General features: G+C 46.1%; 2 protein-coding genes across 5 annotated transcripts in view; one reads left to right on the top strand and one right to left on the bottom strand.

Annotated features, from left to right (window-relative positions):
• The window catches only part of LOC139057183 (uncharacterized), an 81,100-nt gene extending 74,899 nt beyond the window's left edge, over positions 1 to 6,201 (top strand). For both annotated transcript variants that reach the window (XM_070534990.1, XM_070534988.1), the window contains one exon: positions 6,025 to 6,201. In XM_070534990.1, the coding sequence (XP_070391091.1) occupies positions 6,025 to 6,150 (126 nt within the window). In that variant the 3' untranslated portion in view covers positions 6,151 to 6,201. The remainder of the gene's footprint in view (positions 1 to 6,024) is intronic.
• A 2,037-nt stretch (positions 6,202 to 8,238) lies between these two features.
• Positions 8,239 to 15,161, bottom strand: part of LOC139057174 (sushi, von Willebrand factor type A, EGF and pentraxin domain-containing protein 1-like) — a 239,123-nt gene continuing 232,200 nt past the window's right edge. For all 3 annotated transcript variants that reach the window (XM_070534969.1, XM_070534970.1, XM_070534971.1), the window contains 3 exons: positions 14,524 to 14,685; positions 12,065 to 12,226; positions 8,239 to 8,421 (listed from right to left, as the gene is read on the bottom strand). In XM_070534969.1, coding sequence (XP_070391070.1) covers positions 8,408 to 8,421; positions 12,065 to 12,226; positions 14,524 to 14,685 — 338 coding nt within the window. In that variant the 3' untranslated portion in view covers positions 8,239 to 8,407. The remainder of the gene's footprint in view (positions 8,422 to 12,064; positions 12,227 to 14,523; positions 14,686 to 15,161) is intronic.

The following is a 15,161-nucleotide window of genomic DNA, read 5'->3' as shown; positions in this document are numbered from 1 at the left end:
CGTTTGGGCTACAGCGAAATTTCGCCCTTACCTATATGGCAGGCCATTCAAAGTCGTCAGCGACCATCACGCCTTGTGTTGGCTAGCGAATTTAAAGGATCCCTCAGGACGGCTGGCACGGTGGAGCCTCAGACTACAAGAATACGACATCACCGTAACATACAAGTGCGGACGAAAACACTCAGACGCCGATTGCCTATCCCGCGCCCCCATTGACCCGCCGCCGCAAGATGACGAGGATGACGACGCCTTCCTTGGAATAATAAGCGCGGAAGACTTCGCCGAACAACAACGAGCGGACCCGGAACTTAAAGGCCTCGTCGATTATTTGGAAGGGCACACCGACGTTGTCCCCAGGGCATTTAAGCGCGGATTATCTTCCTTCACGCTTCAAGACAGTCTACTCGTGAAGAAGAACTTCTCGCCAGTCCGCGCCAATTACCTTCTTGTTGTCCCGTCAGGACTTCGTCCAGAAGTATTGCATGCCCTACATGACGATCCGACCGCTGGACACCTCGGATTTTCCCGGACACTATCAAGGATACAAGAAAAGTATTATTGGCCGCGCCTGACCGCCGACGTCGCCCGTTATGTCAGAACATGCCGAGACTGTCAGCGACGCAAGACACCGCCGACAAGGCCAGCCGGATTACTACAGCCAATCGAGCCTCCTTGCCGACCATTCCAGCAGATCGGGATGGACTTGCTGGGACCCTTTCCGACGTCAATAACCGGAAATAAGTGGATCGTCGTGGCGACGGACTACCTCACCCGCTTCGCTGAAACAAAAGCACTGCCGAAAGGTAGCGCTGCCGAAGTGGCGAAATTCTTTATCGAAAACATCCTGCTGCGACATGGCGCCCCAGAAGTCCTCATCACCGACCGAGGAACGGCCTTTACAGCGGAGCTCACCCAAGCCATTCTGAAATACAGTCAGACAAGGCACAGGATGACAACGGCTTACCACCCGCAGACGAATGGTCTTACGGAGCGGCTGAATAAGACCCTCGCCGACATGCTAGCGATGTACGTCGACGTCGAACACAAGACCTGGGATGCCGTCCTGCCGTACGTAACATTCGCTTATAACACGGCGGTGCAAGAAACAACACAGATCACGCCGTTCAAGTTGGTTTACGGCAGGAACCCGACGACGACGCTCGACGCCATGCTGCCGCACGTAACGGACGAAGAGAATCTTGACGTCGCTACCTATCTCCAGCGCGCCGAAGAAGCCCGACAGCTCGCCCGCCTGCGAATCAAGAACCAGCAGAGGACCGACAGCCGACACTACAATCTCCGACGACGCTTCGTCGAGTACCAGCCCGGCGACCGTGTTTGGGTATGGACCCCTATACGCCGACGAGGACTGAGCGAGAAGCTTTTGCGTCGCTATTTTGGACCGTACAAGATCATCCGACGTATTGGTGCACTGGACTACGAGGTCGTGCCAGACGGCATTTCGCTGTCACAGCGGCGCCGCTCACGACCTGAAATTGTCCACGTTGTGCGGCTCAAGCCGTACCACCAGCGTTGACGAACTTTGGTACTTCGCGTAACTGACCTGTGGACTTTATTTCTTTTCGTTGTTTTGTTACTTACGTTTAATAAGTGTCCCTTTGTGTTTCGCTCTCTTTGTAGCATCGGGACGATGCTTTTTAAGAGGGGGGTATTGACACGTGTATTTATATTTATCGGGCGACCAGGTTTCACCGCCTAACAAATCTTATCGCGCAGCGCGGGACGCGCTTGCATGTATCCGAAGTTTCTGGAAAGTTATCGATGCTTCTATCCGCGTGTCTGTTGTCGCCGAACCTTGTGTTATCAGATTTCATCGCGTGACACGAATGGTGTAGAACTTTGTGGAAGACACGCGGGTCCCATCAGGTAATCTGGAACATTCGACGACTGATCTATAAAAGCCGACGCGCTTGACCCGCTGATCAGATTTTCGACGATCGCCGAGCGTGTTCGCCGCTATCGTTGTGCTATAAGTGTAGCCTGTTTTGTGGGCACAGGTTCGCCCAATAAAAGTTAGTTTTCTCGTTCACAGTACTGCTACTGTGTTATTCAACGTCACGACCACGTGACAATATCGTGATATCGTCCACGTAGAAGTATGGCTGCATATCGTCAACTTCTTATAGTTTCTGTGAAAGGCCCAGCATGACGAGGCTGAAGAGCATTGGGGAGATGACAGATTCTTGGGGAGTCTCTCACTGCCCAGCGTACGCACTTCTGTTCTGATGTCGCCCGCCCACAAGGTAGCCTTGTGGTTGGTCAGCAAGTCCCTTACATAATTGTACGACCTCTTGCATAGGTTTAGGCTTTGTATCTGGGCGAGGATAGCTGCGTGTTTGACGTTCTCAAAAGCCTTTTCCACGTCCAGGCCGAGGATGGCTTTAGTGTTTCTGGTACTGTCGTCTAAGACGTGGTGCTTGATCTGGAGCATGGGGTCTCGCATAGACAGGTGAGCCCAGACGGAAGCCGATCATGCTGTGTGGGTGGGCTCCAGTGTCTTCAAGGTGATTATTAATGCGGTTGAATAATGCATGTTTCGTACATTGCGGACGCATTATGTTAGAAATTTTGGTCGTAGGTTGTTGAGGCTTGTTTGTTTGCCTGGCTTGGGAATAAGGATTACCTTGAATGTCTTACTTTGTGCGGTGATGCTGCCCCAGGTCCAGCATTCTTTAATGTAGCTTGTCAGCTTGTTGATCGAGCTGTCGTTGAGGTTCCTGAGCATTTTGTTGGTTATCTTTTCGGGACCAGGGGCTGACTTCCCGTTGCAGTGGTGTAAGTCTTTCCTGATTTCTACATCACTGAACTCCTCATCCAGCTGAGAATTATCCCTCCCCGTGTAATCGCTGTGGTGGCTCGTGGGGCGTTGAGGGAGGTACTTGTCTCTGAGCGTCTCTGCCACCGCGCGCGTGCCAGCTGTTGCCGATTCACTATGGAGGAGTTTCTGCAGAGTATCCTTCTGGTGAGATGTACCTTTAGTGTCATCGAGGAAGTATCTGAGAAGTTTCCACGTCTGGGTATTGTGGAGCTGACCATCAGCAGCATTGCAGACTTCGTCCCATTACTGGCGACTGAGAGTCCGACAATGATCCTCTATAATCCTGTTAATTTCGCCAGCTTTCTTGCCTAATGAGCCGTTGTTCCTTCCATCTGTTCTGCATGGATGACAGCTTCAATGAGATGTGCGAGCCGGCTGTCCCTTTTTTACGTTGCTATTTCTGTATCAGAGGGCTGTGCCGCCTCCCACGCGTCAGCGACGAGCTCGGTCATCCATGCCTCTATGTCTATGATTTGTTCCTGTTCCCTATTAGTCTGTGTTTTCGGAATTTTTCCCAATATTTCCAAACAAACTTCTTCGGCGGTAGAGGAATTCCAGCTAGCGAGGATATTGTTATTTCAACAATTGCCTGATCGCTGCCTAGATCATCTGTTGTATTGCGCCACTCGGCTCTTTCTATGTTCTTCGTCAAAGATAGGTCGGGCGTGGTGTCCCTGAAGACTGCCTTTCCCGTTCTGGTTCATATTCTTGGGGCAGTTATGATTACAAGAGCGAGTTCTTGTGTGGTTTGCCATAGCCGTTTCCCTTTGGCCGTTTCATAGCCATATCCCCATGTGGTACTTGGAAAACTGAAGTTCCCACCAATTATTATCGGATTTTGGCCCGCAAGGTCCCACTCGCAGCGTTCTCTTCCGAATATTAATCGTGTGCCTATGTTATCATAATACAATATATTGACACGCAAAATGGAAGCATGAAGTTTGAGCGCTGCTCAAATTTCGCATTAGGGAATAACGTAATCTTTGGTAATTTTTTTGTTGTTGGTTACACTTCACCGGATCTCAAGAGCAAGTTTAATTTCTGACTTGCAAAGTTAGGTAGTCTTTTTCACAACTGTGTTCTACCCAAAGGATCTATGTATTTTTAGTGTATTTCATCGTCAGCAGTTTGGTCGTGTTATATAGAAAACAAACCTCTCCTGAAACATTTCGAGCCGACTGTTCATGACGTGACGTTGAAGCGTTGTAGTCACATTGAACGCCGCGTCGATGTCATAGATTAACCTTACCGTTGTTCTAATGAATGCCCTTTATATTGCAAGCTCTGCCTCCTTGTGGCTGTCAGTTGGCGAATGAGGACGGCAGGTTGCATTGACCCCGCTCGTCCCAGCGAATCTCTGCATGGGCTCGTCGTCAGTTGGTCCTGTATTTGCTCGGTTGTTGATTAATACAGGTACCGGAATTTACGGCGCCATTTGTTGGAAATACGCGCAGGAGCACACGGTGTTACGACGTCGGATCCTGGAACCTTGCCCTTGGCATCCGACGTTACGATGCGGTGGGCGACCAAGGGTGACTTGCCATGGGCGCCATTGAACAAGCGTACGAGTAGGGACGAGAAGTAGCTTTTTCAAAAACTTTACACTTGATTTACATGTTGAGTCAGCGAAGGATGAGAGATAAGAGATAGAAATGTGCATGGCGAGGCCACTTATGTAGCACCGAGGACCTTAGAAAGGTCCCTAGTTCTTTATGCAGGGAAACCATTGCCATTTCCTCCACAGGAGGTAAGCACCGTGCATTAGCGGGTTCGCTTGGGCCATTGTCTTCCAGTGGATTGCAAGGCTACCTTTTTTGGGCCTTGGGTGAGGAAGTCGTTCCGTTGGTGGTTCCAACTGGGCTACCCCTTTTCCTCCGGAAAAAGAAAATGTCTGCATGGTGGCCGAGGGAGTTTCTGGCCCGAAGTGGGAGATGCATTTATTCGGAGCACGAGAAACACACATCCAAGGTGGGGCACTTAACGTCACATTACCGCAAAGCCACTTAACTTGAAGAGATTATCCCCTTGTTGGTGGCCGGAAGTCTTTTTTCCTTGGTGGTCCCACAAAAGCGCAATCGAAACCCACGCCAGCGGGTGGGCACCAGGCCACCAGGCCTGCAGACGTGAGTGGCGTACAACACTTTCCTTTTGTTGAAGTAGCGAGGCGTAATAGCGGGAAGAACGGGTGTTGAACAAACGCGGCGATATAACAGAAGTTCAAAATAATGATCATTAAGGGCAAGTGGGGATGAAGTTTTGCCCTATTGCCAATTTAACGCCTTTTAGTTTAGTTCTCAATTCGTTAACTCTGCTTACAGTGGCCCGATTCTTGGCGCATCTCCCATAGTGGGTACGAGCCATGTTCCGAACGTGCATCTTTATCATGATCATCATCATCATTGTCTTGAACGTATTCAGAGAAAGGCAGTAAGGTTTATTTTTAAGAAATTTTCAGCATTAGATTCACCTTCTCATTTACTACAAGCAAATGGCATTCCCGTATTACAGGCACGAAGGCAAAAATTTAGATTAAAATTTGTTTCCCAACTTTTGGAAAACAAACTAGCGCTATATACATCAACCTAATTGTCACCCTTAGCTAGCAGGCCCACCCGAAACCACAATGAAAACGCCCTAACCCCATATTTTGCTCGCACAGACATATTTAAGTTTTCTTATTTCCCGAGAACCATTAGTGAATGGAACTGCCTTATCAAAACAAGTGGTCAAACTATGAAATAACCTTTCTGAGCCTGTGTTATTGTTTTTTTTCGTTGCTGTTTCTTTTGTACTTCTTGTATTTGTATCGACCACCCTGCTTGGACCATGAGTCCGCCGTATTGTATAAATAATTAAATAAATAAAATAAAATCATAATCACCGTCATCATAATGAACAGTCGTTCAGCTTCGCCAGCTTGTTAGTGAGTACAGGGGCTTTCGTGGTCTGTAAACTAATTAATCATTCCGCCACCATGGTAATGTTTTGCCACTAAAAATAAACCACACCTTTATTGAGAATGAAACGGAGAGCATAACTTTCAAACAGCCAGCTGAGCTACTGCCGACTATGCTCACCCTCATAGTGTTATTTCACGTGCGCCAGCCTAAGAGCGATCCCCGAGAGGCATTATGCTGTGTAAGCGTGCGCCTGTAGCATTCTTTATTTTTTCTCTTTATTTTCAGGCGGCAAGCCATGCTTCTGGTGCGGCAACCGGCACTTCTGTTGACCGGGCTCTGCGGCAGCGTTCTTTTCTGAAACGTGTCGAAGCCGAGAGAAGTGCCAACCTCGAACGACTCGCACGTCTATGATGGACACCAGCTGATACGACAGGAATAAAGAGGCGCTAACTAGAGTGGTCATTCCTCGAAGTCTGTTCAGGTGCACAATCAAGTGGCTGAGAGCAAGTACTATAGCCAGGACAAACATTGCTGCAAGGACAGAGCAGAACTTTTTTAGGCTTGTAGCGCAGCTCAGAAAGAGCAATAAAGGAAGTCGGAAGTTAGCGCTCACTCTGTTTTCCGTTCCCTTTCATTACCCCTACCTCCTACCTTTTTTGCTCTTTCTGAGCTGCGCTACAAGGCTAAAAAAAGTCATGACATACCAACTCGCCCAAACTGCCACGCTTTTGACAGAGCAGAAACCTTGACAAACAAGCAAGTGCTCGCGTTCAAACACACTGGCTGAGAAAAAAGTGCGGCAGTCTTACCCCCGTGCTCAGAAATGTATCTTACCTTGAAGCCCACGCTTGACTTGAATGAAAGGACGCCTGTTGTGGATGCACCAAAGGAAACGCAATGAGCGTCTTGGGAACGTTCACCCGAGGCGTCCTCCATATCAAATCAAGCATCGGCTTCAATTTAAGATGCATTTCGGAATACGGAAGTTAGGCTATATTTTCAAGTGACTTCGATGGCCGACTTGAACTGGTAGTGATCCATCATCAAAGCGATGCAGATCTTGATTGTGTCACTTTATGGTGTAACACATGGGAACTAGGTCAAATGCAGATAAAAGCTACCGCGTAGCATTTAGCAAAGGGAAGCACATACCGAACACAAGGTACACAGTCGGTAATAAAGTACTCTGAAAAGTCGCCGAACTCAAATGTTTACGCGTGCTTCTTTCAGAAGATATTTCATTTAGTCAGCATATTAACAACGCCGTAAAAAAAAAAAAGCTGCCAGCAAGCTTAGCCTCGTTATTCGGAATCCTGCAAATGGTGGAGTGCTGATCACTATAAGACTGCACTGAGAACACGCGTCCAACTTATGGGACCGTGATCAAAAATGGCTTATTTAAAAAAATTGAGGGCATACCTAAATGTGCAGGTGAGGTTTATATTAAAATATAAAGGGCCCGTTTGGAATTAGTACTCCTTGTATAGAACAGACACAGTGGCAGTAAGCCCAACGACAATAGCAGAGAATAGTGTGATCCTCAAGCTTGTCAATCGCCGTCATTTTCTTGCGTGAGCTATGCTTCACTATGCTTATCCAAATAGCGACAATATTCTTCACGACAAAATCAATATTCCTGGGGAGATAGTGTCATACACACGAAGGGTAGCATTGGAATCAAACTTTTTGACAGAAGGCGGTAGGAAAACCAGCTGAAGCTAATGCCTGCAATCTTTGATAACTCAACTCGTATGAACAAGTTCAGATATATCAAGCCCCACTGACTCTCAAGCAGGAGGGATCACAGCTGTAAAATTAGAGAAATTAGCTGTTGTACAAATTGCATGAAATTCGCTCAGCTGATCAATAATTTGTAACTAACAGAGTAATTCTTGCGCGGTGTTGTTCTCATGGCTTGTATAGCATATTCTAAAATTGCGAATCCCTCGTTTTATAGTCATCATCACTTCAACTGTTGGCTTATTTGCATTGTTGTTATTTTTGTACCCACTGTCCTGCTGTAACGCCTTGGAGCTGGAGGATATGTTGCAAATAAACAAGACGGCCGAGGAAACGGTAGCAACAATATGTTATCACGAGGTATGCAAGAGACATTGTTGAAATAATGCACGTGGCGTAAGAAACAGACATCGCAACTGAGCATAGCTGTAATGCTGCTTCTGCATCGCGCGCTGACGGACCGCAACATTGGGCGTGATTTTACGTCCTTCGCTTTCCGCGTTAAGAGACCCAGCTTTATGACGAATGGATGGTCCAATATGACGTCACTAAAGTAGAGTACATGCAGCTGATAAGCACGTGCCAGGAAGGCGCAACCACGTCTTTCCTCCACTTGGAAAGCATACCATCCGGCAAACCGGCAAGCGCAGTCCTCGCTTTCCGAAGCGCCACAACTTTTTCAATTCTGCAGCTTCTTCCGTTTTCCTTTCACCGGGAACGAATGAAGTTGTGGTCTTGTTAAAAGCGGAAGTCACCATGTCATGTTTGAAATTATTTTAATATAAAGAAAGGAAGGCACCCAGACAGCTGATATGACTCCACTCTTCCTCCCTTGCTCCGCTTTTCTTTCCTGTGCCGCAGTGGTTTTCGCAATGGTCGCTGTGAAATCAGTGCTGGCGAACGGCACCTTCTCCTTTTGCACAGATGATCATTGTTCAAGCTCTGAAAGAAAATGAGACAACGGCACCGTAAATTCATGTAGTCTTTGCTTAACGATGATTTGTATTCAGAAAGCGGAAAACACCATGCACTAGAGCGTGCGCTGCATGATGCCTTGTCGTCACGGAAGGCCTAGTGCATTTCCTCTCCATTATTTCCTATCCTGATCCAATACACGGATACGCTATCTGCTGCGGCGTTTACTATTATTGTTACTATATTATTATTAGTAGCAGTACGTTGCCTGTCGGTATACAATTGAATGAAATTGTCCGTCTCTCGCGATACATTTGCTTTAAAATTAAACCGACATGTCTGTTCGTCCTAAGAGTGCGTAGTTACATGGTGATATTAGGATATAATCACACTAAGAGGATAGAAAACTGAGCCAATTGGTATTGCTTCATGGACCGCCATGGATTAAGATGCAACTTTTTCTACAGCACTAGTATTCATCTAAAATAAAGGGGCCGACATAAGGGCAACAAGCAGATAACATTAAGTAAACAGACCATCTCGTTGCCGTCCGGTGCTGCTCATGTGACGCAATATGTTAAAGGCATGCCAATACAACCTGTATGCAAATACAAGCGGAAGTTTGCCCTGCACAGAAGGTACGCGTGTCTGCTCCGCTGACAGCCACGTCATAATGATAATAGCTGACCAAAATAAACTCAGTGCCCTTCAGCTCTGCGAGGAAGGATGACCAGCGAAGCTGTGCATGCGGGTCCCTTACGGCAACCTGCGCCGCGGGTCGGCCCGGCATTGCACAACCCTCGGGATCGGCCTACGTATCAGGAGTTTTGTGTTTACACATCGACGTGATCCTGGGGGAACTAGCCCTTAACAGCCTCGCTGTAGATTTGGTTGCGGCATTTTGTTTCTTATTTAATTGATCAATTAGATAATTAATTACATAATTAATGCCGAAAACCAAGGCGGGAGCAATGGCCCGAGCGTGTTCGCGCGGTTGCGCGGTGAGGCGCCAACGAAGAAGATGACGCTGGAACAAATTCTGATGATGACAGTTTTGTGTCTACACGCGGACACGGTCCTGGGGGAACTAGCCCTTTATAGCTTCGCTGTAACATCTTGCGCGCTTCGCGGAGTCACCCTCAATGGACTGTGAACCACGGGTACTTAGCAATTTGGGTGGCTTTTTTTGCGTTAACGCGAAGACCTAAAAATAAACAACAAAAGAAAGAGGCTAGCATAGACAAATGGGTGATGGAAATAAAAGCGCAGCTTTTACGCAGACCGTGCACAAGGAAGACATACAAGTGCTGAACTCACAACTGAATTTTTATTGAGAACTTAGCGACATATATGTGTGGAATAATTATCACAGTGCGAGAATAAAAAAAGGAGAAAACCTTTGCGCAACAACACGCAGTCTTCCGTTTGTGCACATACAATAAAGGCATTTTCCACTTATAAAGGTGCTGTATTCTTTTTTTGTTAATGTGGTTGATGAATGCTGTTGATGGCGCACTCGAAGGCGATAAAGCAGGGAAAGGCCGAATCTGCTTGCGTTCTGCTATCGGGAGGTTGTGTTGTCACAATGTGCTCGGTACTCTGCTTTCTGAAGTAGGAAGTCTAAGGTCAGCAGACACCCAGAGCACGTTGTGATGAGACTGTCTGAGAAAGTCCTAAAACAGATTAAGGAATGGGGTAAAGGTTCAAGTACACAAAGCCGGAAGGGGCAGCGGTTAGCGGCCCTATCGTACTTGCATCGTATGTCGCACGGTTTACAGATTGTCGGCGCCAGGTATGACGTCGGTATTGTTGCGTGCTCTGCACACCGTAAGTTATCTAGCTTCTGCCCCCTGTGTTTGAGGCAAGGTTGAGGGTGCTCTTAGCGAGGGAGCTTGCAATGTCAAGCACAGAAGAATATAAAATATATATATATATATATATATATATATATATATATATATATATATATATATATATATATATATATATATATATATATATATATATATATATATATATATATATGTCAGAAGAATATAAAACAGACATTGTGTATAAGCTGCCCTTATCGTGTGGACGGTGCTACATGGCTCAATAATAAAGAAGTATAAATGTCAGATTAAAGGGAAATGAAAATAGAAGAAAGAATAACCAATCGACACACCTTCACCTGCACAGCCTGCATGTAGGTGTATGCAGGACTTTAGGAAGACTAACCCCATCGCGAGTCATAAAATAGTAACGTGCTCGATCGGGCAAGCTTAACTCGTTCAGAAAGTACAAGAGAGATGCATCAACCGTTCATCAAACGCTAAAATAAAAACAAATACTGCACATTGACAAGTGGCAAACACCTTGATTGTGTGTGCGCGCGGAGCGGTGTGGTATGTACAAAAGGAAGATCTTCTGCTGTTGCGCATGAGTTCTCATTATTTGTACCCTCGCACTGTGATAGTCGTTATATATATATATATATATATATATATATATATATATATATATATATATATATATATATATATATATATATATATATATATATATATATATATATATATACATGTGTGTGTGTGTGTGTGTGTGTGTGTGTGTGTGTCGGTAAATTTTAAATAAAACTGTAGTAATGATTGCAGCGCTTGTGTTCCTCTTTTCCACGGTCTACGTAAAAGTTGTGCTGTTTGTTTCCATCATGTACCCGCACCAACTCGTCCAAATAGCTGCTCTTATGAGCATAGACAAAGAGCACAGCGTAGCATGCTCTTTGTCTCTGAAGAGCAGGTTTGAACGCTTCGAGCTATACCAACGTGATAGCAGGTCTGTATTCATCACACTGCAAAACAGGAGCAAAGATATACGCGGCGACGTGCCGCTGCTCGCGTACCGGGGCTTATCTGCGAATGCACAACTGTCGGCTTAATAGCGTGACGTCACGGCGCAGTCTTACTTCAGAGAAAGCGTTGAAGCAGCGCTAGTGTCGTTATATCACCACGTCATTGAGAACGCCTTGATAACAAGTTGCGAAAAGCTGGAGACTGCGCTCGCGTATGCTCTAGCTATAACATGTAATATTCTGTGAGATCATTTACGCAAAGACAGATGAACGAGGAACATTAAGTTACATTAGTAAAGCATGCTGCCGCAATAAGAAACACGCCGCAGCTACCGTAAGAGGAGACTCGGTAACCCAGCATAAGTGAAAGAAGGCGACGACACCGCTCTCACGCTGGCGCACCAGTCCGCCTTGACGCTGTCAATTTTGACAGCGTAGTCTAGTTTCTCTATCGGCAATAAGGAACTACGGTACATTACAAGAGAACAGCCTTCTTCCTCCGGAACGCATACGAGAATGTGCTTTGGAATCCGCGATGAAACGCTCGACGCTGGCGCCGGTGGTTCAGCCCGGACAGGAGAGCGGCCAGCTCATTTTATCAGTTTTTTTCCCATCAGAAGAGTGAAACAAGAAAGAATGATTTACCGGTTCTTAAACATATAGCATCACTACTTAGTGTCCCTTAAAAGACCTGTGCGAGAAAACAGCCGATTATGACTTGCACGGCAATTTTTTTTGAATGACACCCTACGGAATCGAATGCCACCCGAAGGACCGCGCGACTAACTCGTTGCGGTCATTTCGAACATCTTTGAGTGCATACATAAACCTGGTCCTCACCAATACACTCCAGGTGTGACTCGGAGCCTTCCTGCAGGGTGGTCGTCCGAGTGGGGCATGGGGCGCACGACTTTTGGCCCCTAAGCTCCTGGTAGGTGCCTTTCTCACACGGCATGCAGGGCTGCAGGCCGTTGAAGGAGTGCGTTCCGGGTGTGCAGTATTCTACATGACACGCGCGCAGCAAGCAAGGCGCACGTTTATGATAGTTAATACATTTTTTACTAAACGTTGAAGAAAACAAAAAGCAGAACCTTTTCAAACCGAGAAATAGCGATACCAGACACCTAGGACAGACAACATGACAATGTGGAATCCAGAAAGGAAATATAAATTTCTGCTCTAGCGCGCTTGTACTCTGAAACAAAGCCTAATGCAGTTACTTCTGTAGACTTTGGAATCGCAAGTCGGCGTTGCTTACTTCATTTCCTGCTTCGAACACCAGTGCGGTTAGGAGATAATGTCTTTCCGGATGTGCATTTCTCGCATAGGTTTGTCCAGTCAGTGTGCTTGAATTCACTGCAATCTGAATGGGGAAACGACTGTGGTGCTCGTATCTGCAGCTTGCTATTAGCATAGCGGCGACTCGATTTAACAACAGAAATGATCGGCTATAGTATAAAGCAGTAACCTTACGCACAATTTATTTTCGCCAAAACATCAACAATAACATCTGTGTGCTGCTTGCTTTGGGTAGAAAATGTGATGTTCCTTATCTGAACAGCGTTAATAACTGCCAAAGGAGGGGAGTTTTCAAATAATTTCATTTGTTATACCCTCGGATTCTTGTGGCATCACAGAGGGATCATAAGTGAAAACAATGAAAAATCTAAATAGTAAGTGAAAGGAAAATCAACCTGCGGTAGAGGATATGTGAAAGGCGACTGCAAGACTGATGGCGTAAATGTATAGGACAAACTGAATGAAAGCACATCGCTGCCTTAGAGTAATAACGTTATTGAACAATCCATGACGTTCATTACGAACTATGGTTAGCAGAAGTGTATCCAGCGAAAAGCCCTTCTCTGGCTCAAAGGGGACACTCGTGGAATCAATCCATTAATACATCCGCACGCCTGTTCGTGCACTGTAGCGCACATATGTTGTGCATCTTTTTTGGCACTGCGTGAAATCACCCTCCTATGCGAGGGGCACGCTTAGGAATTTCTACGGTAATACTCCAGTCAACACGCAGGCGGTGTTAGCTTAGTCGAGTCACATACTTTTAATTCATTTGAGATCTGATTAGCCAGGAAAACAGCTTTCTGAAACCAAAATTTTATCGCTGTACTCGCTACACTAATCATATCGAATCGTTGGATGTGGGTTATGCCCGCATAGAGGTAATGATAAAGCGGTTGTTAGTTAGAAGCGATGTACCGTTTTATGCGGTATCGTTCATAAGCGGCTTGCAGTGCGTATGCTCAGGGACGTGCCACGATGCATATTGCGCATACTCAAGTGAGCCCATTGTTTAGGAAAGTGGTGCACCGTACACTGTCCCTCATGCGAGCAGTGGTATAACACCGGAGATGATCTGCGCTCAACACAGAAGAAAATGTAAGCGCTTTCGCACTAATGGTGCAACTATGCTACGAAATCCTAATTACTACGTGCGGACTCACAGTCAAGGTTCATGTTCCGAGTACGATTGCCAATTCGCTCATAAGTAGTGATCGCTTTTTTTTATTAAGGGTTGGCTAGAAATAGTGAAAATACATAATACTGGGGTCGAAATGGACAATCAGGAGCACTGAAGAGAAATTTCTCCTGTGAAGAAGATCGGCATGCTGAAAATCCCCGTTGCCATCGCGTGGCTCGTACACAGTTGGATCTCCGGCTGCGCCCTACCTGCTGGCGCTGCGTTTGTCGCTGCTGCTCTAGGATCCGAATAAACCCCTTTTACACTCGCATTACATGTCAATCGTAGGCTGCAGCTAGAGAAAGGTAAATCTGATACTAAGTAACTAACTAAGATATAGATAGAGATAATTTATTTGAAAGAAGGCAGAGAGAGAGATGGGCCTGAGCTAACGCGCTCTAGCCTGCTACTCTACACATGGGGCAGCGGGAACATGGACTTAAAGGTGTGATGAGGGATGATGATGATGACAACTAACTAACTAACTAACTAACTAACTAACTAACTAACTAACTAACTAATTAACTAACTAACTAACTAACTAACTAACTAACTAACTAACTAACTAACTAACTAACTAACTAACTAACTAACTAACTAACTAACTAACTAACTAACTAACTAACTAACTAACTAACTAATTAACTAACTAACTAACTAACTAACTAACTAATTAACTAACTAACTAACTAACTAACTAACTAACTAACTAACTAACTAACTAACTAACTAACTAACTAACTGGCCAGCCAAATAAACAGAGGACATGCTAACTATGCAACGACGCTTGGGCGAATTCGCAATCGAGAGCGAAAGCAACCTTTGCAGTCGGCCTCGCGAGAGCTTCCAAAGGCCTCGGTGGTGGACCCAGCGGGACAGCGCTTGCATCGCACCTGCTGGCGTTCGTCCTGGTACATTCCTAGCGGACAGGCTCGACACGTCTCAAGGCCATCCTTGGAGAATGTGCCGGGAGAGCAAGCAACTGCGGGATCACAGAGAGCAGGCCGAGGTGAAAAGAAGCAAAACTGATCGAGTTTGCACTGCATAGACACGACGCGTATTATTGCTCTATTGGCAACGGCAACCGCCACATCGACGACGAGGTGCGCTGTCGTCATTTGCATGACGAGTATAGGAGTTTCAACCAGGGATAACGCTTTGAAATATCAGTGCGCACAGCTTGTCCGAAGACAGCCTTAAACAGCCGTAACCAACCACAAACATTTGAGTACTCAGCTTACATGAAATAAGGAAGCAGAAAAGAAAATGTGCCTACCCTGACAAAAGAACACGCTACTCCTTTCATGATGTACAGAACAGCGGTTGTTTACGATACTGTCCTGTAGCAAATGCTACACTGCGCTGGGCTATGTATAAACAACTAGTGAGGAGCATCGTGTCCAGACGTGTCTTAGCAGGGTTCGGTCATTTGCAAGACCCCTGTAAGCAATGCCCACC

The sequence above is a fragment of the Dermacentor albipictus genome, chromosome 3 (genome assembly GCF_038994185.2).
Source record: "Dermacentor albipictus isolate Rhodes 1998 colony chromosome 3, USDA_Dalb.pri_finalv2, whole genome shotgun sequence".
In the NCBI taxonomy this organism is placed as follows: Eukaryota; Metazoa; Arthropoda; class Arachnida; order Ixodida; family Ixodidae; genus Dermacentor; species Dermacentor albipictus.
The sequence above is the reverse complement of the archived record's forward strand: the minus strand, read 5'-3'. Positions and strand labels throughout refer to the sequence as shown.